A 23,759-nucleotide genomic window follows, 5' to 3' on the forward strand; every position below is an offset into this window, starting at 1 on the left:
AATTTATTGATTCCCTCTTTTCCTTATTTTCTTACACCAAGCCTCTTCAGGCATTTGTGTTTCCAGCCTGGCCAGCATCTGAGTTTGACACCTGTGGGACTCTGGTCAGTCTGACTCTGAGCCCAGGATGTCAGAGGATTACATAAAGATGACAGCAAATAGGAAGCCCCAAAGGTGCTTTCTAATTTTGGACCAGAGGTGGTTTATTCTCAGTCCCTTGTTTATATTCTTTGGCATATATGGTTGGAGAGGAGAGCCTAGGTTTGTGTTTGCAGATGTGTGGCATGTGGCCATTAAGGAAAAATCAGACGAAAATTCCTTCACCAAAATGGTCCTCACCCAGTGAAACCTCAAGAAGGAAATGAGTCTTTCCTTTGGGATTAGCGTTGTTCTAAAATTCACTGAAGAGAAAAGCCATCCTATACCAAGTTATATAATTTTCATATATGCTAAGAATTAGAAGTGCTCAAAACAGTTTGTCAAATCAATATTATTTGGGGTCCCTGAAAATTGACTTATTTAAAAATAAACATTGATCTATACCTGATTCCTTACTGGGACATCTATTGCTATTTGTGGGTAGAATTTACAGGATTTCAGTGTAACTTTGTAGCTGGAATTCAGTTCTGTATGTCTGTTTTAGCTGGTTTGTCTGTTCTTGTCTAAGCTACATGTTATATACAGCAATTAAAATGCTAATTTATCTCTCTTTTTGTTTAAAAACAAAAACCAACAATGTCTTTCTCAGCTGCATTCTCTTCTTCATTCTTTGATCTCTGGTTGATGGGAAACGTGCTTCTCCGGCCTTCATTTCTCCCATTTCTTCAGGAGTGGGTCTTTCTCTAAAATGTAGTCTGGTCAGGTAATTTTATTTCTATTTCCCCTTTGATTTAAAATTCCAGCTTGCCACTTAGAAGTTAATATTTTCTTCAAATAGACTCTTTATATTCTTTAAGTGATCTCGAAAGATTCATGGGCAGGTTTCAAGGGAGATACAATCCATTTTCTTCGGCAGAAGAAAATTCATGTGAAAGAAAAATATTTGTCTTCTATGAATCAAATAAATAAAGTAATAATAGCCACTTACCCGAGCTTCCATTAGCATGTTCCTAATTATAGTTTCCAACATTTTAAAACAGTCTTCCAGACAGTTTGGCAGCTTCAACCAACATTGGCGAATGTAGTGGAATTCTTTAAAAACAATCTGATTTGTTGCTTACTGGTTCCAAGTTAAATAGGTGTAGCTCTCTAATAGAATATCAGGAATTCATGCCACATTGGAAATCCAGAAAATCAGCAAGATTAAGGCAAATCTGAAATGCTTCACATGGGACCATTTAACCAGTGCATTTTCAGTGTTGAAATCTCAATACTATCTATCAAAAATATGTCCATTTAGAGTGGTGTCCACGGATAAATGCAATTACTACTAATTTTGCCTTCCTAATGAGAAAGGGGTGTGCCAAAATAAACATTACTATTTCAGTAAAACACATTTATTTTCTACAGACTACCTTTTGCCAAGTACTAATATACGCAAATACTGGAAGAAAAGTAAATGGAAACAGAAATTTGGATTCTTATCCAAACTAAATTAATTATGAGGTAATAAATAAAGAATCAAATCTATATAACTGTTATCGATCATATTTTAGTGTTTTCTTCCCAAGATTTCCTCATGTTCTCACATATGTCATCAACTGTCAGTTTCTCTTATGGGTACAATTTGTGGTCCATGTTTATTTTTGTGGGGCTAGGTTTTACTGATACACTTCTGAATTATCCACTTGCTCCCCAGGAAACACACAACGATTTTAGTCCTAGGAAAGTGCAATTAGAAAAGTGTCTTAGTTTGGGCTGCCCAGAAGTGGACCCTAAGATAGTGATTCTAGTACAAGTCGTGTACTTTGGCGGTGAAGAAAACGCTGCAGGAAGTGAGATGGGGGAAAGAAGACAGCCAATAAAGAATGTTATTAAGCAAGAAACCACGTGGGCTATTAAAACTTAATCCAACTGGGAAAACCCTGGAAGCCACCATGAAGCCATGCCTCATAGATCTCCTACCAGAGGCATGAGTGAGCCTGAGAAATATTCTTGCACCAAAGCTCATCAGTGAGTGGTTGAGGACTGCTCCTGGGCATGTTAACTCTCTGAAATTCCAGCCGCCTCCTGGGTGGGCAAACGGGGGCATCTATAGCCAGGGAAAGTTCTCGGGCAAGAAATGCGGTGTTGGTGGTTGGAAGTTAGGCTGGCAGGCACTAAAGTCGTAAGGGCGAAGGGACACAGCAGGGCACCAAAAGAAAGTTCATCTGCAAAGGGTGAAATCCTTACCCGACTCCAAAGGAATTCTTTATAACGAACCTATGCTCTAGTCACTTCTAAGAGCATAAAAAGTTAAAAATAGGCTACATTATTTTAAATATGCTTATATTCCAAGTTTACTGACCAATAAGGACCAGTAAGTCCTTAGTGAGAGGACAGGACCTAAACGCTGCATATTTCCAGCCCATTCTCATATCATAACACAGGTCAAGTTCTACATAAAAAAACAACAGCCAATGATCCTTTGGATGCCATCCGTTTCGGATCATTAGGATAAAGCATATTAAACAAGAAACTGATTCAAACAAAGAAACAATAGATATGGTGATTTATTTAGATCTGGCCAGAAAATATAAATGGCCGCCTATCAATTTTTTTCTGCTTTCTCTTCACTAGGATTTGAGGCCAGGAGACGTATCTGGCAAGCGGAACCTCTGGGAAAAGCAATCTGTGGATAAGGTCACTTCCCCCACTAAGGTAATCTACTTGGAAGATTTGTTTTTCATGGGTTCTTTTCCTGCTGTATCCTGCAGTATGATGTCCCAGGGTCAAATGAGAAATATCACTGGTCCACAGATCTTTGCCTGGGTAACCATCAGTTTCTAAAGACCTGTATATTGTACAGTGAAAGGCAAAGTTCATGGGGCCTTTTAGCATTGCAGGTTTGTCAGTCATACAACATAAATTCTCCAAACCTATGGAGTAGTGCCCAGGAAGACATTCTGGGAACGCCATAGTGGTAGGAGTGTTGACAGCAGAAGGCTGGATGGTATAACCATAGTCTACATTTCCTTACAAAGTCCAGACTTGGAGTCATCGCCATTGGAAGATCACCTAGGGAGAAACATCTGTCTTTCTGAGTGGTTTCAAAGCTGCTTTCTGGAACCATTCTAAGGGGTTACATTGCCAGCGCCCTGGGATTTAAGGTTGCTATGGCAAAATATTAAAATAATATTCCAAGGTTAGGCAAATTTTGCTACCCTATGAAAACTCATGACTAAGAATGCTTGGATTTGTCTTTTTTTGGTCTTCTGCTCAAAGAGTATGTTCATTCTTCATAAAGGGAGCTCTGGACAGTATCTAGATGAACCTCAGCCTAAAAATAGGACCCCTTGTTGTATAAGGAGCTAATTCAACTCCTAATTGTAGCCCTTCCCCATTTCAAGTAATAATCCCAGTCTTCTCTTAAAGGAAAAGACTCATTAATAGATGGAAAACTGAAAAGGGAGAAATCAGAAACCAACAATAAGTGAGATTAGAACAGTCTGCTTATGAGTCCACTTAGAACTCTAGCGACAGAATCACTTTTTAAGCAAACTCAGGACTGAAGAACACCTCAAAGGTGACTGGAGAACACCCACTGAAGTGAGAGCATTATTTTCCAACTTTCTACATGCTCTCACGTCTCGTGCAGCTGCCTAAATGTGTTACTCCATCTTCTCTATGAGTTCTTGATCACTCTTACATTCCAAGAAAATCCATTAGCCCAGCCTCTCTACTTAAAATGACTTTTAAATAAGTTCAGTTTTCTAAGTCATTGGTAATATTAAAAGTACCTAGTAATAACTATCATCACTACAAACAACACTTAGTTAGCGTCCACTATATGCAAAGTACTGGTCTACCTTCTTAACCTACATTATTTCATTTGACCTTCCAACTACCATGTGAAGTATTATTATCCCCATTTAAAGTTAAGGAAAATGAGACACAGAGAGGTTAAGTAACTTTCCCAAAGCCACACAGCAAATAAATAGCAAAGCCTGGACTGAAACTCAGGCAGTCTGATCTGAACCTGCATTCCTAACCATTATACATGCTGCTTTCAAGGATTGTATATTCAGCAGAAAATATAGTTTTAAAGTCCCTTATACAATTTTCTCCTGGTGGAAGAGGATAAAGGTATTATTTTTAGGTTTTTTTTTTAAATGAAGAATGAACTTTTGTTGGCCTAAGCTATTATAGCCTTCTAGCATAAGTCTCTGACCTTTCAGATATGACAGTCCAAATGTTTATATGGTCTTCTTTCTGAGTAGGGGATGTCAGCTGTCCATAGTCCATCATCACAGGTATAATGGAGTCCCTCTGGATAACATTCCTCTGAGTCAGGGTTCCGGGAAGTGGAGTAAAGATACAGTCTCTAATGGGAGGACTCAAGAGAACACTACTCACAAGACAGCATGAGTGGTACTCCCTGGAACTGTGCAACATGGTGGTGCTAGGTGGAAAGGTGACAGGGTGAGGCTTCATACCACCACCCCTCCTCCTTGGTCTGTGCCATGGAACTTTTCCTACAGTAATAATAATATAGCCACCAGGCCCAGCGCTGAGTTTATGAGGCAGCGGAGGAGGTAGCTCCTTTGCTCCAAAATGTCAAACTCACTGTGCACGCAGTCATTCCTTTGAAATGAAAATACACAACGCATTTGAAAATACCAATTCACAACACTTTAACTTCCATGAATACCTCAGCAAGGATTTTTAGCAGCTAGCTAAGGAAAAATAATGGTATAGGAATAAAACTATGGGTCAGATAAGTTTCAAGGGAAGTGGGGTAAGAATAGGAGGGAGGAAACAAAAAATGGGAGAAAACTAAACATAAACATCCGCCACTTCGCCATGGTGACTTGACGGCCAAGACTGAGCCCTTCAAGTCACGTATGCCCGTTCTGGAATGCACATTATAGATTCCTGGCTCTTATAGTGGAGATAAAAAAAAAATCTTCTTGACTCTGAATGCAATGAGCAAGGCTGAAGCCCAAGATAGGGAAAGGGGAACATAAAGGAGAAAGAAAGAAATAGAAAAGTGAAAAAATCAACAGAAGAAAACGTAGACTGAAAGAAGAGGAGCGTATTTGAACAGAATGCCAATAATAATCTTCCCTTTCGTAAATATTTATTCCTGCCATATTATAATTCCTTTTTGTTTCTTCTGACACAAAGTGTCTGCCTGAAACACTGTGGGCTGCCAATTTAAAGCTCTCTTCTCTTAGCAGGTTTGAGATGGTTCAAGAAAGAATCCAAAGGAGCCGCTCAAGATGCTAGACCAGCTCACCGAAGGGGGCTAATTTGCTCTGTTTTATATTTATGTTGATTTACTAAATTGAGTTCATTTCCTTTTGTTTTATTTTTCATTATCCCAGTAAACCTATGTATATTATCACTATATTTAATAATCACAGTCTAGAGATGTTCATGGTAAAAGTACTGCCTTTGCACAGGAGCCTGTTTCTAAAGAAACCCATGCTGTGAAATAGAGACTTTTCTACTGATCATCAAAACTCTGTGTCTGAACGGTGATACCAGCCATATCGGAAGTCAACAAAAGGAGATTCAAGTTGAAAATTGCCTGAGGAGTGTGTGCAGTATCCAGAAAAACAAACCATCGTGGGTTTTTTTAAATACAGAAGTCATGTTGTTTCTGCACTTTAGAATAAAGCATGGAAGAAACTATCTTCGTAGGCAATTGTAACACTTTCTGAAAGTAATCCATTTCAGATGAGATACTGCAATAATGATTGTCTTAAAAAAAAAATATGTACTGTTAAGGTATTACTTTTTTCATGCTGATGAATATCTAAATTGGATTATGATGTTAGCTGACAGTGGTAGTGCGTTCTTTAGGTTGGTTGCTTTGTGGATTTCTTTGGTAGTGATAGTGAACCACATTTTAGATGACCTGATCATGTATGTATGTGCATACACGTATACAAACACACGAATGGTAGAAAGCTTTTTTATGTGCTAGACTATTATATTTAGCAATATGACGTTGTAACTAGCCAATATCACAGCTTTTTAAAAATTAAAGATCACAATATTATATTAATATTTCATATTTGCCAATAGAGACATGGCAGAATAGGTATCGATATGTTTCCAATGCCCGATAGATAACCTGTAAGAAAAAAGAGAGATTAGTTGCGTCAAAATGAGTTGACATTTTCTATAAAACATAGTATTTAGTTTATAATTAAAGGCAATCTTGAAGTCCAGCATGAATTTTACTAAATCTACCGTCTATCTGGGTCAAACCGAAAGCTTGCTCAAAACTTTATTCTTAACAATCAAGTTCACAGTAGGCTGGCTTAGATGATATCCGAGATCTTTTCCTTCTCTAAAATTTAAAGACAAGAATTTTAGTGACAAGACTGTACAGATTGGAATTCCATGTATGGGTATACAAAGACCAACTTTGGCTAATGTCTGGAAGCAGAGAAAAGTGTGCAAAATCCAGTATCTAGGAGTCATGACAATACTTCCCTCTTTGATATACTGAAACATTTTTTAAATTAAACTTTTGTACTTTCATTAGTCATTGATACTTGTCATAAGTTGATAATGTGTTGAACTTTCAAAAAATATATGTAACTTTTACTAGTTTTACTTTTTCCGCCGAGAGTCTTTATCGACTCCTCATTTTTACACACACAAGCCAAATACCAGATCTTATTTTAGCTTCTAAGTGTTCATCTATTCTTCACAATAGATGATAAGAGTGTTCCAGTGTCTTGGCAATGTGTTCTAGCATAGAGATATACATAGAGTGTAGTTATATAAACTTATACCTCATTTGACTTAACCAAAATTGTCTTACTCTCAATTCCTACCACAATGAGAGAGCCTTCTAAATGACTATTTTCTAATCTACAGTATTCCCCTGGAAGAGCTAGTCAGGGCAGGGCTGGCCTGAGGAGTGACCACTGCCTTCCAAAGTCTATTTTCCTCATAAATCAGTAAAGAGTAGTTGAATTCTCTAGCTTTTAGCACACTTGGGCCAAAGGAAGGAAAGCCGCCAAGATTGCACAAGTCATCCACCCATGACAGAGCAGACATGAGTCTATGATAAGGTGAACTAGAATTCATATGCAGTGCCCCATTTCACATCGACTCACATCATTGAAGTGAAATGGATCGAAGTTTGAATTAAGGCCTATGGCGAGGTAACATTGCTTTGTTGTGCTTTTGAATAAGAGCTTCTCCTGATCACTATTATATATTTTTTCTAGAAAGTCTAAAGTTAAGAGAATATATCAATCCTGGCTTTTATTCCAATATTTGGATGGAATAAGTTTTAGGGTAGAATTTTGTTCAGTTTGGATTTAATCTTTTGAAAAATAAATTCCTTGTTTACTTGTTTGATTACAATTTTCTTTCTTATCTTTAAGAGGTAAAACTGCAAGGTGACTAGCATGTTCTGTGAATCTGCCATTCCTAAAAATTTTATAAACACTTGATATTTTTCACTGATAATTGATCGCTGCAATAAATATATATTGTGAAAATGCATCCACAATAAATGGAATTCCTCCAAATGCCTTTGCCTCACTGATTTTTTGTACTATATTGATTACAAGAGTTATATCTGTTGTAATAAAGATGATGGCATAGCAAGATGTTTATATCAGATTGAGTCTTGGTTTCACTCTTTAAAGAAGAAAAGCCATTTCATATTTTTTAAATACTTCTTATTACAGGCAGTTCTCTAACAAAATATTGAAAATTGCTCTGGTATGGACAGCTGACCAAAAATGTATAGAAAAGGCTAAAAAGAGGGATTAAAAAAATTCTTCAAAAAAAAAAATTATCAGGCCGGCCTTGTGGCGTCATGGATAAGTCCAGCATGCTCCACTTCAGTGGCCTGGGTCCATGGGTTTGGATCTTGGGCACAGATCTATGCCACTCATCAAGCTACGCTGTGGCGGTGACACACATACAAAATAGAGGAAGGTTGGCACAGATGTTAGCTCAGAGCAAATCTTCCTCACCAAAAGAAAAAAATTATCAAGTGTTCCTCCATCCTCCCTCTCATTCCTAGTGTTGTTACACACTACCCCTCTTGCTCCTAAGATAGCAGTACTGTTTTCCCAAAGATATTGTTTTTTGTGGTAGAAATACCCATTTAATATGCACCATTCATTTTGCAGAATACTTACTATTTGCAAGGCACTGGCAATTACATTGAAATCCAAAGATGGTTTTTGCGGTAATTTTGCATATTTATGTAGCACTATTCGGTCTGAAATCTGAGGTTCTTCTCAAAAAGGTTTAAAATTGTGAGTCCAGAGCTCCTGAACAGTCCCCTAAATCCTGCCCATGAGATTGACAGAATTAACTAAGTTGATGTAACTTAAAAAATTATTACTACTTTTAACTTCTACATCCTAACAAGAAGGACAATAAGTTTAGACAATAAGACAGTTGTCATCAAAGTCAATTCACAAAATTAAGCAACGAAAATAATACAATCTAGTACTAAACTGAAGGGAGTAGGGATGGATGAAAATTATTTTTACAAGGTGCATATTCAGGGTATGAGCTCAAAGAAGTAAGAGTCTCTTGAGTGAGACAGAAACAGGTCTGTATTGTAGGCTTTTTCCTACCGTTGTGTGCAGGTGTGCTCCAAATAAAGGAATGGATAAGTAAAAAACATCTTACGACCCTAAATACGTGTTCTTCCAAAGGAGTAAGGAGATGACCTAAAAGGTTTCTATTCGAGTGCTATGTCTATTTGTGTCAAGTGTAGTAATCATGTTGTCCAAACATTCTATATCCTCACCGATTTTTGTGTCCCTTTGTTCTATTCCTGAGAGAGAACTGTGAAAGTCTCCCCCTATGACTATGGGTTTGTCCATTTCTCCTTGCAATTCTGTTAGTTTTGCTTTCTGTAGTTTAAGGTCATGTTTTAGGTGCACATGGAAATCTAGAATGATTATATCTTTTTAGCGAAGTAAATATTTTATCATTATGAAGTGACGATTTGTAGCAAGGATTTTTGCCTTCAAGTTGATTTTTCCTATTCTTAACATTGCTACAGTGGCTTTCTTTTGGTTAGCACTTGCATGCTATAACTTTTTCCACTCCTTTACTTTCAACCTTTGTATATCCTTCAGTTTTAGATCCGTGTCTCTGAAAATCAAATGGTTTGGGTTTGGGTTTGAATCCCGTCTGATCCTCTTTGAGTTTTAACTAGTGTATTTAGTCTTTTCATCTGTAATGTAGTTACTGACATTTTTCCATTTAAATAGCATCCTAGTCATGTGCACCTGTTCTATGTTACTTTTCTCTCTTGCCTTTATGCCAGGACTACTTCCGCTTCAGAACGTATGCTCATCTCTTACAAGAGACAGCTGAGAGGCTGAATGAGACTTTGCACCCCAATGGGGCCAGAGGAAAAAGTCATAACCTTCTGTCAAGGATGAGGATTTAGCAAATTACTTCCAGTTTATGGTTGGATCTCCAAAGGCCTGCCTCCTGGAAGTAAGAGTGAAGTAAGAGCTTGAAGTAATCTGGTCTTCACATAGATTGCCACCTGCCTTCAGTGTGGGGAACCAACTACATTATTCTAGTGGGGAGATAAATGATACATGATAAAGACATGAGAAGTTACAAAATATTGAGTACCAATTCAAGAATTTAAGAGAGAAAATATCACACGACTCTAGTAGATAATCGTCAAAGAATTATGTAGTACATAATTCAGTGTTAAGGGAAAGAAGAGAACACTTCAACCTTGGGTAGTCCAGGACAAAAAAAAAATTTACCTTATATTCCTTTGTGTCCCAGCAGTACACCAAGTGCTCCACACATAATGGGGCTGGATAAGAGAGAAGATGACTTCAGGAGCAACCGAGTTTATAAACTCTGCTAGATGTGCTGCTGTCAATTTGTGTAGCGGAATTTTTAGAGTTCTCAGAGGTTAATTTGTTTTATAACATTTTTGTTCCCAGATTTATAATTCCTGTATCAACTCAGCCCTGCATCTCAGCTCCATAAAGAATGTGGGCCTCTTTACTCTAATACAGTTTAATAGCAGAGGTTTTGCCAAAAGCATGCTTTAAGTGATGAGGGCTTTTGCTATCTTGAAATATGATTTCCAAAAAATTTTTCATTAAAATAGGTTTTAGAAGGCCCAACTGGTCATTTCCACTTGGATAAAGAAACTTCATTCAATGATCTCTTGCCTAATGTACTAATATAAAAATTATACAAAAGAACTACAATCATACAGAACACAAGATGAATTTCTTAGCTTGTTTTCAACCTTATTTGGCATTCTTCCATCCCAACCTGCTTTTCTTAGAATAAATGCTGTCTTTTGTACGCCTAGTACCTGCCAACATTAGTAACACAGGTGCTTGAGTTTTGTTCAAGTGATGGAAATCAGCTGTCCTACGTTCCCCGGGGTTCCTCAGTCCCTAGTGAACCTCAGAATCAATGGTGGAAATCATGGAAATACGTAGGTTCCACTCCCAGGAGATTCTCATTTGGTGGGTCTAGAGTCGAGTCGTATAACACCTCTTTGCCACTCAAAGCGATACCTATTTGTAAAATGCAGATTCTGATACAGTAGGTATGGGGAGGGGCCTGAGATTCTGCACTTCTGAAGGACTCCCAGCTGATGTTGCAGTCGCTCCTGCTGCTTTGGAGATCACACTTTGAGTAGCAAGGTCTCTTTCACTCTAGGCTCTCTATGAGAATTTGTGCTTCAAAGATTCTCAGTGGAAACAATACAATGAAATCACCTCCTGTGACCTAACATTTTATATATAAACTGTCTTAATCCTCACAACAACCTTAGCAGGTAGGTACCATTACTATCTCCATTTTATAAGGAACCTGAGGCCCAGAAAGGTTAAGTAACCTACCCATGACCACACAGCTGAGTATTCTTGTTCCAGAATCCATACTCTCAACCTTCTATGCCAGTGGTTCTCAAATGCTGGGGTGCATCAGGATCATCTGAAGGGCTTCTTAAAACACATATTGCCCTGCCCCAGCGTTTCTGATTCAGTAGGTCTGGGGTGGGGCCTGAGAATTTGCATTTCTAACAAGTTCTCACATGATGCTAATACTGCTGGTCCCACGGACCATACTTTGAAAACCATTCCCCTATGCCATATGGTTCCAATTTTCCCAAGAGTATATCTTGAAAATTGACATCCCTGGTAACCACCAGTCCTATATTTCTACTTGCTGGATATTTTCACCCAAATCTCTCTGGAAGATACTATGTACATTCTGATCTGTGCTTACACATTGTCTGTTATCTAATATAACAGCATTATTTTTTTCCATCCCTAAGTTCATTGAAACCAAGTTTGAGCCCCACCTTATCTAAGAAAACTTACTCTATGACCCCAGCACACCAACTTGTATAAACCTTCATTCTTATTAGTTATTTCACACACTTATTGTGAGTGCCTGCCTTGTGAACATCAGGCACCGGACTCAGCAATCAGAATGCAAAGGGAAGGTCAGACCTCCCCCTCCAAAGGCTCAGAAACTATTAGAGAAGACTAGATGTTGACATTACTGTGTGGTGAATCCTAAACAGAGATGTACATCAAGTGTTATAGAGGCACAGCAGAAGAATCCCCAACTCAAAATGGGCATGCCTGCCCTACAAGAGCAAACTCCTCATTGACAACCAGATCTTACACCTCCTCGTGCTCACGGTTCTTAGCACTGTACCTTTCACATACTAAACACTCAGCAAATTTGTTAGACGTCTTTATTAAAGGCCTACAAATGCCAGTCGACATGGGGCACCAGAAGTACAAAGACAGCTGAAGACCCAGCCCCTGCCCTCAAGGGGCTTTGAAGCTAAATAGCAGGAGAAAGAAATGAATAGATTGAGTGCAATAAAGTGTTAATTGACGCTATGACAGAGGTGGGTAAAGGAGTATAACAGAGGCAAAGAGGAGAGAGCTGTGTGAAGAAATAGAAGACTGGTACTTCTGGGAGAAAAATAGCCAGGCACTTCTTAGAATAATCAGGTAGCACTAACTTGCCTCAGATCAAGGTCTGCTATTAAGCTTTACAGCCTGAAAAATGATTTGGTCAGCACCCAGAGAAGAGATCTATTTTCTTCTTTTGTGGCTGCACCAGTAAATCAACCAAGCTCAGAAACTCAATATACTGTATAAAGTCAGAATGCCAGTGCGTTAGTTTGCAATGAGAAATTGTCCTCACGAGAACCCTAGGTTCCTGTGAGCAGAATGTTATAGTCTGTGGATTAAGGTGCTGCTTCCAAGAGAGGGAGCTTCCAAGAGAGTCACTAATAAGGACCATGGGTGTCTGAATGAAGGGGAGGCTGGCATTTTATTTTCTGTTGGATGGCTGCCTAGCCAGGAGTTGGCTAATTTGTCTCTATGCTAGCTGAGCCCATAGAAAAGGGAATCAAAAAGAGCAGGCCAGGCAGGACAGTGCTGTGCCAGGGTATGGAACACAGATCTAATATATGTCCACCAGTCCTAGAGCTGGCTGTGAAGATGACACTGGGTCAGTGGTGACACTCTATAGTCTATATAGAGTGCATATAGTGCAGGGATCAGCATAGCAAGGCAGGTAGATGCCCAAGTATCAGAGGGACACGGTTATCAGTGTCACCAGTTGGAGATGAGCTGGTCAAATGATAATGATAGAATATTTACTGGGCCCTTACTTTACATGTTCTTCACTCATCAATCCTCACAACAGCCCTACAAGGTAAGTACCATTGTATTATCCCCACTTTACATGTAAATAAGTTGAAGTGCAGAGAAGTTAAAAAATTTGCTCAAGGTCATAGGGCTATTATGTGGCAGAATATTTGGCCCCAGGGAGTCAGCTCTCGAGCCAACATCCCTAACTTCTATTCCCCACAATCTGTCACAAGAGATTGTTATTGCGCAGAAGCGTGCCTTGAAGAGGGTCCCTTGTCAGGGGGCCAGGTCGGAGCCACGGCTCTCCTCATGAAGCCCACAGACAAAGATCAAAGACAGCACTTGAGACCAACCGTGTAGACTGCAACTTGGCTTCCCCAGCCCCTGCTCATCCTAACACAAGGAACTGGCACCTAGAAGGAAGAAGGGACGAGTAAACAGCAAAATACCATCTCCCTCCCACTTCCCAAGCGCAGAGCCGCCTGGGGGTGAGGAGGAGGGCGGCTCTGAATTGAGTTTGAAATTGAAGTTTAAAATGTACTTAATATCAAATCCCAGAATGAAATCTTAAATACCAATATGGAACTGTTTTAGTAGCTGAAAATTGCTGCAAAGTTATGGAATCAGGCCAACATGTCCTCAACGGGAAAGGCATTTTACCATGGCCTAGCTCAGTGGCAGTTATTGGAGAAAAAAAAAGACCATTTCATGTTCTTTGTCATGAGAATCACACTGAGCCTGGGAACCAATCCTTCTCTCTGGGGTGATTATCCGGTCCTCATCTGTTGAGCAGGCAGGGGGCACTCTTACCACCTCATTTCCAAGTGTTCAGGAGAAGGATGCTTCACCACAGCCCCCAAATTTAGACATATTATACAAACCAATGAAACAAACGAATTCTACCAGTCACAGAGGGCCGAGGAAAGACTTCACTCTGGGGATAACCCTTGAGCTGAGTCTCGGAGAGTGGACTGGCCGGGGCAGATCTCAAGACTGGAGCTTGGAAACAGTTCCAGAGGTCTGGCCTCTACTGGGACATGTAGACCCAGAGAGGCTGAGGAAGGCCACGACGGTCCCAGATGACACCAGGGCTCCAGGGACCCAGTCTGGCTTCCTGAGCCAAACTGTGACAAGACGTCTACAGCCCCAGACTAACTTCTGTGATGTCATAAATAACTCGTTGTCCTATCACTTTATGTTACATACATTTAAGTCTCTGTTCAACGAATCAAAATGATATAATTACACAAAATGAATTATATTCCTAACAGAACATACATTTGGCCATGTTGCTAAAGTGAACTTTCCTCCTGATTCCCGCTCTAGGAATTGTGCCTTTTGGAGTACTGTTTTGGTTTTTCTTTTCCTCTTTTCTTACTCTACTTTTATTACATTGCCTTTTATACTGCAGACTTGGAGCAAATAAATTCACCAAAAAGTTGGAGCAGGACAAGTTGCTGCAGAGATAAAGCTGCCTTCCCAAAAGGCAGAAGCTGGCGATACAAGAAGTCTGTCCAGTAACCTTCTCTGATAGGATCACAGGGAAGGGGAACAAAAATTCAGACTGACAGAAAGGCCTTGGTAGAAGTTTACTCCAGGCCTTACTTCCACTTTAACTTAAATGCAAAGAATTTCATTTTCACTACATACTACTATCTGGCATAGGGGAGTAAAAATAGGTAGATAGATAGATAGATAGTCAAAAAGAAGCAGGTGCTTAAGAAAACAATTTTAAATTTATTTGGGGAAGAAACAAGTCCTAATGAAATCTCTTTGCTTACAAACGATACTGACTCCAGCGAAGCTTTGGCTGAACAGTACCACCTACTAACATTCATAACAGGGCTTCTCTTGGAACCTTTGTGCTTGCTGCTTCCCCTGCCTGGCAAGGTCCTCCCCTAGACATCCACATGGCTCATCCCCTTCTTGCTTCAGGTCTCTGCTCAAACGCCTCCTGGTCAGAGATGCTTCCCTGGACACCCCATCGAAAGAGCCGCCCCTTCCAAGGCCCACCACCCAGAGCACCCCCTATGCTCTCTCTTTCTCCCTGCTTTAACTCGCTCCATAGCAGGTATCATCACCTGAGTGTTTATTATTATTATTATTATTATTATTATTATTATTGTTGGTTTGTCTTTCTGAAACTGAGGATGAAGGAGTTAAAATTTCCCTGGATTAGGGTGAAACTGTGCCTTGTACCCACAAGGTTAACATAGGAAACAAAATAACCAAAGTTTCTGAGTTTGCCTTACAGAACAGCAGGAGGATCCCTGATAAGAGAGGAACTTGTTGACAGCCCTCTGCCTGACTGAGCATCTTACAGGAACACTGAGAAGCAAGAATGATTGTAAACTTCAGACGTCGAAGACTAAAAACTCCACTGCGGGCAACACATAGAACAGATGGTCACGCTTGCGCAGAGGACTCTTAGAACTTCAGCCCCCGAGGCCACGTGCTCCCCCTCCCCTACCTAAAACCCTGAATAAAAACTCTTGCTTGTAGCTTTTCAGGGAGTTTGGGATTGCAGCTCGAGCTGCCCATTCCCCTTGCTCAGTGCTTTGCAATAAAATTCCTACTTTTTTCGACTACACCTGGTGTCAGAGATTGGCTTGCTGCGTGACAGGTGAGCGAACTCACTTTGGGTCTGATATCATTTCTTCTTCCAATAGTACATAACCTCCATGAGGAATGTCTGTTTTAGTCTCTGCAATAGCCTAACACCAAGAGCAATCTCTGATAAGTAGTAGACATTCAATAAATATTTGCTGAATTAATACAAGAATGATTATGGTTTTCAAAGGTTTTCTGAATTCCTATTTTTTTTTTTTTTGAGGAAAGTTAGCCCTGAACTAACATCTGCTGCCAAGCCTCCTCTTTTTGCTGAGGAAGACCAGCCCTGAGCTAACATCTGTGCCCATCTTCCTCTGCTTTATATGTGGGATGCCTACCACAGCATGGCTTGCCAAGTGGTGCCATGTCCGCACCTGGGATCCGAAGCAGGGAACCCCAGGCCACTGAGAAGCGGAATGTGCACACTTAACCACTGTGCCACTGGGCTGGCCCCTCCTATGTATTTTTTATACACTAAAATAATTCTTCTCTATAGGATTACTTGAAATATGATCATGTAAATATTTGGACTAAAAATCATGAGACACAAGTCCCAGCTCTGCCATTAATTTTTTGTGTAATCTGGTTACATCACCTCTCAGAGCTTCACCTCGCATGTCTGACATCCTACGGCTTGCCACCATGACTCTAAAATCCAACAGAAAAATAGATTCCATATAGAAAAATTCCCTGTGTATGTTACCTTTAGTAACACATGTATGGCCTAAAACAAGGTGCAACTATAAAGGGTAACTATTTTTCAAGAGAGTTTCATCTAATATATGCTCTATTTCTTTTTCTGAACTGCACAAAATTCTAAATCTTTGATCTCAAAAAAACTTATTTTCTTTTTCTTGGAAATTTACAAAATTTAAAGAGAGGATGTTAACCCATTTTCACGCATAAGCCATAGTGCTTTGCCCTTTATTCTACTTTCAAACTTGGCTACAGTCCATTATCTCCATTTCTACATTACAAATATCATGACATATAATGCCTCATGTAGGCACCAAACATCTAAAGAATTTTTTTTCAGCTATACTTGGAAAACTGTTCCAAATATATTAAATTATCCACCAGAGCTAAAGTTCACGGGGAAATCAAGATAGGATATAGAGCAATAAGGTCTAAGCCTGTTATGGGAAGATCATATTAAGTTACATGAGACACATGTAAAGTGATTTGCTTAGTGACCCAGAAAATGTGTTCAATACATGCGCTAACAGTTATTATATTTAAAGAATCTCTGTGCTAAGAATTTTGAGAATTCACCCTAGTATTTTTAAGCCTCCTCTATCAAGCATTTTAAAAGTTTCATCTTCCGAATTGAATAAAGATCATTAGTCACACAAGGGTGCAGAACGCATCTCACTATGGGTACAAATAAGGACCAACAAAGCAGAAGTCTTAACCAGGATGCTCTACTGCCTCCTTAGACGAGGGACGTGACAAACAACCGACTTGTGGAACCCTAGGGACAAATCCTTGTCCCTCCTTCTCCACTCCTAAACTTTCCCGCCAGCCTCCGCGCGTTGCCCTCCCCCAGCTTGACAGTCCCCCCGCCCGCTACTCCTCTCCCCCTACTTCCCGTCATCCTCCGGGCTCTCCCTTTCCTCTGGTCGAAATCCCGCGTTGGCTCTTCCTCTCAGCGCTGGTGGCTAGGTCATTCCCGAGGGCTCGCTGAAGTCTCGCGAGGGTGGTCCCGTTGCCCTGGTAACGAGTTGGCCCAACCTCTTGGTGAAAGGCGTGGCTGGGGCTGCTACACTACAGCGGCGTTCTTCCACTGCTGGCCGCTAGGTGTCTCGGGCAGGACGGCTGCTCCCCGCGCGGAAGGGGCGACTGGCCTGGCCAGTGCACTCGGGGCGGGGCGAGGGCCTGGCCGAGGCGGGACAGTGAAGCGCCGAGAGGGAAGGGACGTCGCAGGCTGGGCGCCCCCTGCGGGAAGCGAGTGCGCGTGGAAAGGCCGCGCGCCGGAAAATGAGCTCCTCCCCACACTGCCGTCTCCAGAAGTGAGTGTGGGAGGAGGACTTTGCCAACACGAAGTGTGGCTTAATCGTGGTCCCCACCGAGAAAATCACCGCGCCTCCCCGCAGACCTGCCCGGGCGCGGCTGGGCGTGCACGCGCCTGCCTTCGCGTCTTCTGCTTTCAGACGTGGAAGATACACACTTAGCGTCCGTTAGATAATCTGCGTGTGTGGCTTTCCTGAAGCTCGGGTTTTGCTCTACGGCGGGTCAGCGCGATGGCCTGTCTCATGTGCTCCAGTACGGAAATAGAATCAAGATTTAGGCCAATCCTTTTTTCCAAATTTGGGATTATGGTGATCTCCAGACTGAAATTTCAGTCTCTTAATGCTGAAGGCGTCGCCCACAGGGCAGACTCCTCTGTTGCATTTGTCGTTATTTGCTGTGAAGCTTGGACTTTCTTCTAGGTAGTCCAAGCTGCAAAACGTGCTTTTCGTAGAGAGGAGCATAAACCAATAGATTCAAATTGGTAAATTTCTTTGGTCACTCAAAAATAATAGAATCTTAACAAAGAATTTCTATTTTTCCATTGTCTTAATAATAACCACTTGGAAAGATACTTGCGTAGGAGGGGTCATGGTCATCTCCAATACAACCTTCTGATAGCTGTTGAGATTTCGGTAGGACTAATATAATTGAATACTAGAACATACACAGTATCTACAGAATATTAACCAAAATATCAAGAGAAAAGTCTGTTGTACTCATTTGAACTGTTGGTCAATTGAAGATTAAGCAGAAAATTTTTTTTAACTATATTGCTACATTTCACTGCCCCAATAGGTAACTATAATTTTTCTTTGATTCATGGTCTTTTTAATGCCTTAGGATCGTTTTGAATTTGCTATTGCTCTATGGTTTTTAATTGTAGGTATAGGATTTAGCTGTATACACTCGAAATTCCTTTTTCAATTAAATTATTTATTTGATTTGTCTTTTATTGTGATTTTCTCTCTCATAGAAATGGGAAATTTCTTCAACTCTTTGAAATTGAAGGTTTAATTAGCTGTGGCCTAAATAATTTAGTTTTTAGAGAAGGCTGTGGTCACTGTTAATTAAATACAATGAATATGTTTTGAGGTACTCAATGTAATAAACACTTTCAACTCGAAAACTGTCAAGTAAGTTTCTTAGAAATTGTTTTACAGCCTATGTACCTAACAAAAGAAATTTCGAACCAAATACTGGAAGAGATGTCAGAAGATTCAGAAAAGGAAGACTATTCAGACAGAACAATCAGTGATGAAGATGAATCAGTATGTTTTTCTCATCTTTATCCTACTTAATTTGAGATAAAACTTGTGCTATAAACTGTAAATTTACAGTAAAAAATTATAAAATCAATTGGATGTAAAAACCAATTGGATGTTCAAATCACTTATTTAAGTTGGGAAATAATTTGATTGAAAGCCAAGATATTACTGTGCGCAGTATGCCCTGTCTCGAAAGAGAAACTATACTGACATTGGTTTTTTGAGAAAATATTTTTGCTAAGCTGCTTCTGAGTTTTATTAAAATGTGAATGTTAAATCACTAGGTTTTATTTTTATAATTAATGTCCACTATTTTCTTATATCTACTAATTCTACTGTGCTACATTATTATATGTATCATAGTATTGGAAAGCCCTTTGTTCTAAACCTGCTGTGGATCGACATAATAGTTTTTATGTGGCTCTGATGTAACAAAGGAAAGGACATGGTGGAAGGAAAAGGGAGGAAAATAAAATGTAGTATATACAGTAGTCCCCCCACACCTACAGATTTGCTTTCCCTGGTTTTCAGTTACAGTCCAAAAATACTAAATGGAAAAAATCCAGAAATAAACAATTCATCAGTTTTAAATTGCTCACCATTCTGAGCAGCGTGATGAAATCTCACACCTTACCACCCGGGATGCCACGTCACAATACCTGTGTCATTCATCTGACATTCATCATCACAAGGAGAAGGATGAGGACAGTACAATAAGATGTTTTGAGAGACAGACCACATTCACATAACTTTTTTTTACAATGTATTGTTATAATTGTTCTATTTTATTATTAGTTATTGTGTTAATCTCTTGCTGTGCCTAATTTATAAATTAAGCTTTGTTGTAGGTATGTATAGGAAAAAACATAGTATATATAGGGTTCAGTACTATCCATGGTTTCAGGCATCCACTGGAACATACTCCTGTGGATAAGGAGGGGACTAGTATATTTAAAATTACTATATTTAAAAATAGTTTGGTCCTAGTATTAGAGATTTCTTTCATGTTTTAATGAAGTATAAATTATCACGTATGTAAATTAAGGTCCCAAAATAAGTCCCCCAAATGATGTATAACCTTTTGAGTCTATGGCTCTCTGTGTTTCTTTTCTTTCTTTCTCTTTTTAAAATTTTTATTTCTTAATTTAAATTGTTCGCCAAGATTACCAAGAATCTTTAAACTTTATTTGTTCCCTATAATCATCAATATGACCTTACTCTGTGGAAGAGGAGGAGTGAAAGGGGAAAACTTTAAAGTTTCAGGATGTTTGAAATGTTGGGTGCTTTGAGACCAGTAGCCTGTAATAATCCTTTAATGTTTTTTATATATTAGAGATTAAAGACATGCAGTCAATTCTAAGAATTATTAAAATAGATGTAAAAAAATTCTGGATTTGGAAACTGTTGGTTTTTAAAAGAGAAATATTTTAAAACTCTCTTGTTTTAGGATGCAGATACCTTCATGAAATTTGTAAGTGAAGATATCCACCAGTGTGCACTTTTAACAGGTTTGGACTTATCCATATTTTCTCCCTTCTCTTTATGATAAGACCTTGAAAGATTAAAAATAAGAACATGAAGAAACTAGAAAAAAAAAAGTCAGATTGAATAATGTAGGGAATAATGTTCTGTTATTGGATGAGAGAGAATGTATCCATTTTTATAAGAATCTTTTGGAGTTCAAACTTTTAAGGTTTGTTTTAGGTAAACCTGATTTTTAATTAAGCTAAATGAAAGTGGTCATTACTTTATAAAGGACTTCACTTAACGTAAGGATTTACCTTGTTATTTCTTTAAATAACTAGCTCTTTAAATGAATTTACAGTTCAACTCCAGTTAGAGTGGACACGATGTTTTGGAAGCACATCTTTACTTAAAGGAAGTGTGCCTATATGAAGAGTTTCTTTAATAAAGTCATTCATTTGCAAGTGTACATGTATGTGGGTATCTTGATGTATGCTTTATTTTTTAAAGTGTAAAGTTGTACTTCAAATACACACTGTTTTTCCTAAATATTCACATACCTATCACATATATTCTGAAATTGAAGATAAGACCTTTATTTATTTATTTATTTTGTCTTTTCACCACCATCCTAAAACAAATCACTTTTGAGATAACCACTATTCTCAGTTTGGTGTGTATCCTTCTAGCCCTCTTTCTTTGTATCTATACACATATCTATACCCATACTCATAGAAAATTTGCAGTACTATTTTATGGACTTTGCCCTGCCATGGTTTTTTCTGTTTAAAAATTTTTCCAATCTGTTGGAAGAAAAGATGTAGCTCACTGTTTTAACTAACATTTCCTTAATTGCTAAAGAAATAGAGAATTATTTCATATGCTTGTCTATGTATACTCACTCTTGTTAGGAATAGCTCATTCATAGTAATATTTTGCTAACTTTGTTTACATTGCTTCCATTGTTTAGAATTATTTTGATGTTAAGTTTTTCATTATTCATTTGTGGGTATTTTTGTATCTGTTTAAGCTGCAAAGGCCTTCCCTACCCCAAGGTCATCAATATAATCATCTAAGTTTTCTTTAAATATTTTTATGTACTTGTTTGAATTTTGGTATTTAATTTCTCTATAAGTTACATTTATGAATAGTATGAGTTATGGATCTAATTTTATTTCCTAATTCATAAATAGCTGCCTTGCTGTTTTTGAGTCATACTGTAAATTAGACAAAATGTGCTCTGTTTACATAATGGAATACTAGATGTTTAATACCTTTCTGTTGAATAAATGGATCTATATAACAATCCTGAGAAGTACCAAGGGAAAGTACTATTATTCCTTATTTACATGCAGTAAGATTTATGTTCAAAGAGGCTGCATTGACCAACCGAAATCATATAGAAACGAAGCGGTAGAATAGAACTCAGTCTGTGTGACTCCTAGTCCAACTGCTGTATCCACTATTGCACAAAAACAGCTGAGAACTAAGTCTAGGTAAAAAGCCACACTTCAGAGGTGGAAGAGCAAGAGGAGTCAGTGAGACAAATGAAGAATCAAATATGTGAAAGATACGGAGAAAACGAGGAAGCGTAGCATCATTGAAGATGGAAAATGAGCTCGAGGAGGGGTGATTATCAACATCAAATTGATGCCCTAGTTATCCCATTGAAAGAGACAGGGCCTCTTGCACTACCTACCTGGGGCAACCCCGTCGTATTCTATATGAATTGTGTTCCTGGGTTTGTGTCACGCGGTAGCACTAAAATGAGAACTGAGAAAAAGTTGTGACTGAGAGTTCACTAGCAACCTTTGAAAGAGTAGTTTTACTAGGTGGTGAGGAATTCTGGTCAGAGAGTGTATTCAACCCATTAGACAAATAGTTACCTCTGTGATTAAGTTTAAGAAGACTCACCAGGAGACAGTTTGCTAGTAAATCTGCAACAAACAAATGTTTTTGGAGTAGCAGAGAGAATTTAGCACAAATTAATAGTATCTGAGGTCAACAACTCTTAGCTATTATGAAGATCAGTAGTTACAAAATTTCATTAGTACTTTTATTTTTAAATGCTATGAATTGTATATAACAATTTCCATAAATATTCACAAAGTAATGGTGTTGGAAGGAAAAAAGGAATATATAAAAAAAGAGGAATTGGAGTTTTCCTTCTTTTCACACATGATTATATTTGAATCTTGTTTCAGCTGACTCTATTAGTGACCCATTTTTCCCCCGGACAACACAGATACTGTTGGAATATCAGCTAGGGAGATGGGTGCCACGTCTTCGTGAACCACGAGATTTATATGGTGTCTCTTCTTCTGGTCCGCTGAGCCCAACACGGTGGCCACACAACTGTGAGGTCATTGATGAAAAAGTCCAGCATATTGGTATGTTCTTAGCAGTTTTGGGGATTCAAACATTAGCACACTTACTTTGCCAATCTTGATTTTAGAACAGTGCATTCCAACAGAAATAGAATGTGAGCATATGTATAATTTTAAATTTTCTAGTAGCCACATTAAAAAGGTAAAAAGAAACAAGTGAAATTTATTTTATTTAACCCAAAATATATTTTAAATTATATTTTATTTAACCCAAATATAGCCAAAATATTTTACTTTCTTCTTTTTTTTTTACATTAAGCCTTCAAAATCTGGTGTGGATTTATACTTACATTTCAATTGAATTGCAATTTCTCTGCATCCTCTCCAACACTTGTCTTTTGTTTTTTTGATAATAGCCATCCTAACAGGTGTGAGATGATATGTCACTGTGGCTTTGATTTACATTTCCCTGAAGATTAGTGATGTTGATGGTACAATCCCAATCAAAATCCCAATGGCATTTTTTACAGAACAACTCTAAAATTCAGCTGGAACCACAAAAGGCCACAAATAGGCAAATCAATCTTGAGAAAGAAGAACAAAGTTGGACACATCACACTTTTTTATTTCTAAATATATTACAAAGATACAGCAATCAAAGTATAGGACTGGTATAAAGACAGAAATATAGGCCAATGGAACAGAATAGAGAGCTCAGAAATAAATCCACGCATATACGGTCAACTGACTTTGACTAGAGTGCCAAGAATATACAATGTGGAAAGGATAGTCTCTTCAACAAATGTTGAGAAAATTAGATATCTACCTGCAAAAGAATGAAATTGAACCCTTATCTTACACCTTACCAAACAATCAACTCAAAATGCGTTAAAGACTTAAACATAAGACTTGAAACTGTAAAACTCCTAGAAGAAAACATAGGGGAAAAGCTTCATAACATTTTTCTTGGCAATGATATCATGGATATGATACCAAAAGCACAAGCAACAAAAGCAAAAATAGACACATGGGACTACATCAAACTAAAAAGCTTCTGCATAGGAAAAGAAACAGTCAACACTGTGAAAAGACAACTTATGGAATGGGAAAAATATTTGTAAGCCATATATCTGATAAGGGGTTAATCTCGAAAATGTGTAAGGAATTTCCACAACTCGAAAGGAAAAAACTAATAGCTAGATTAAAAAATGGACTAAGGACTTGAATAGACATTTCTCTAAAGAAGACATACAAATGGCCAACAGGTATATTTGTTGACTTTTCATATAAACTGTCTAATAAAATCCTTTGCCCGTTTTGTTGTTGGTTGTACT

At 38.6% G+C, this 23,759-nt stretch overlaps 2 protein-coding genes and 1 long non-coding RNA gene across 48 annotated transcripts in view; 2 read left to right on the forward strand and 1 right to left on the reverse strand.

The window, feature by feature from the left end:
- Positions 1–7,637, forward strand: part of CALD1 (caldesmon 1) — a 183,232-nt gene extending 175,595 nt beyond the window's left edge. For 13 of the 24 annotated variants that reach the window (XM_014739289.3, XM_014739294.3, XM_070265842.1 and 10 more), the window contains 2 exons: positions 2,719–2,799; positions 5,316–7,637. In XM_014739289.3, the coding sequence (XP_014594775.1) occupies positions 2,719–2,799; positions 5,316–5,324 (90 nt within the window). In that variant the 3' untranslated portion in view covers positions 5,325–7,637. The remainder of the gene's footprint in view (positions 1–2,718; positions 2,800–5,315) is intronic. The other 11 variants (XM_014739293.3, XM_014739295.3, XM_070265843.1 and 8 more) reach the window with 1 other exon arrangement.
- Positions 7,638–8,326: 689 nt separating this feature from the next.
- Positions 8,327–13,789, reverse strand: LOC106783102 (uncharacterized). The gene is made up of 3 exons (XR_001380633.3): positions 13,653–13,789; positions 9,867–9,919; positions 8,327–8,412 (listed from the first exon to the last, which is right to left on the reverse strand). It is a non-coding gene; the product is annotated as an uncharacterized lncRNA (long non-coding RNA).
- Positions 13,790–16,964: 3,175 nt separating this feature from the next.
- AGBL3 (AGBL carboxypeptidase 3) overlaps positions 16,965–23,759 on the forward strand; it is a 96,330-nt gene continuing 89,535 nt past the window's right edge. For 11 of the 23 annotated variants that reach the window (XR_011438248.1, XR_011438250.1, XR_011438259.1 and 8 more), the window contains exons 1-4: positions 17,056–17,368; positions 18,530–18,637; positions 20,082–20,142; positions 22,303–22,488. Coding sequence is in view for 7 of the 23 variants with exons in the window: in XM_070265835.1 (XP_070121936.1) it covers positions 18,533–18,637; positions 20,082–20,142; positions 22,303–22,488; positions 22,842–22,864 (375 nt within the window). In the remaining 16 variants the exon portion in view is untranslated. Of the gene's footprint in view, positions 18,165–18,529; positions 18,638–20,081; positions 20,143–22,302; positions 22,489–22,841; positions 23,745–23,759 lie in introns of those variants that run through there. The other 12 variants (XR_011438247.1, XR_011438249.1, XM_070265834.1 and 9 more) reach the window with 6 other exon arrangements.

This window comes from Equus caballus, chromosome 4 (genome assembly GCF_041296265.1).
Source record: "Equus caballus isolate H_3958 breed thoroughbred chromosome 4, TB-T2T, whole genome shotgun sequence".
NCBI lineage: Eukaryota > Metazoa > Chordata > Mammalia > Perissodactyla > Equidae > Equus > Equus caballus.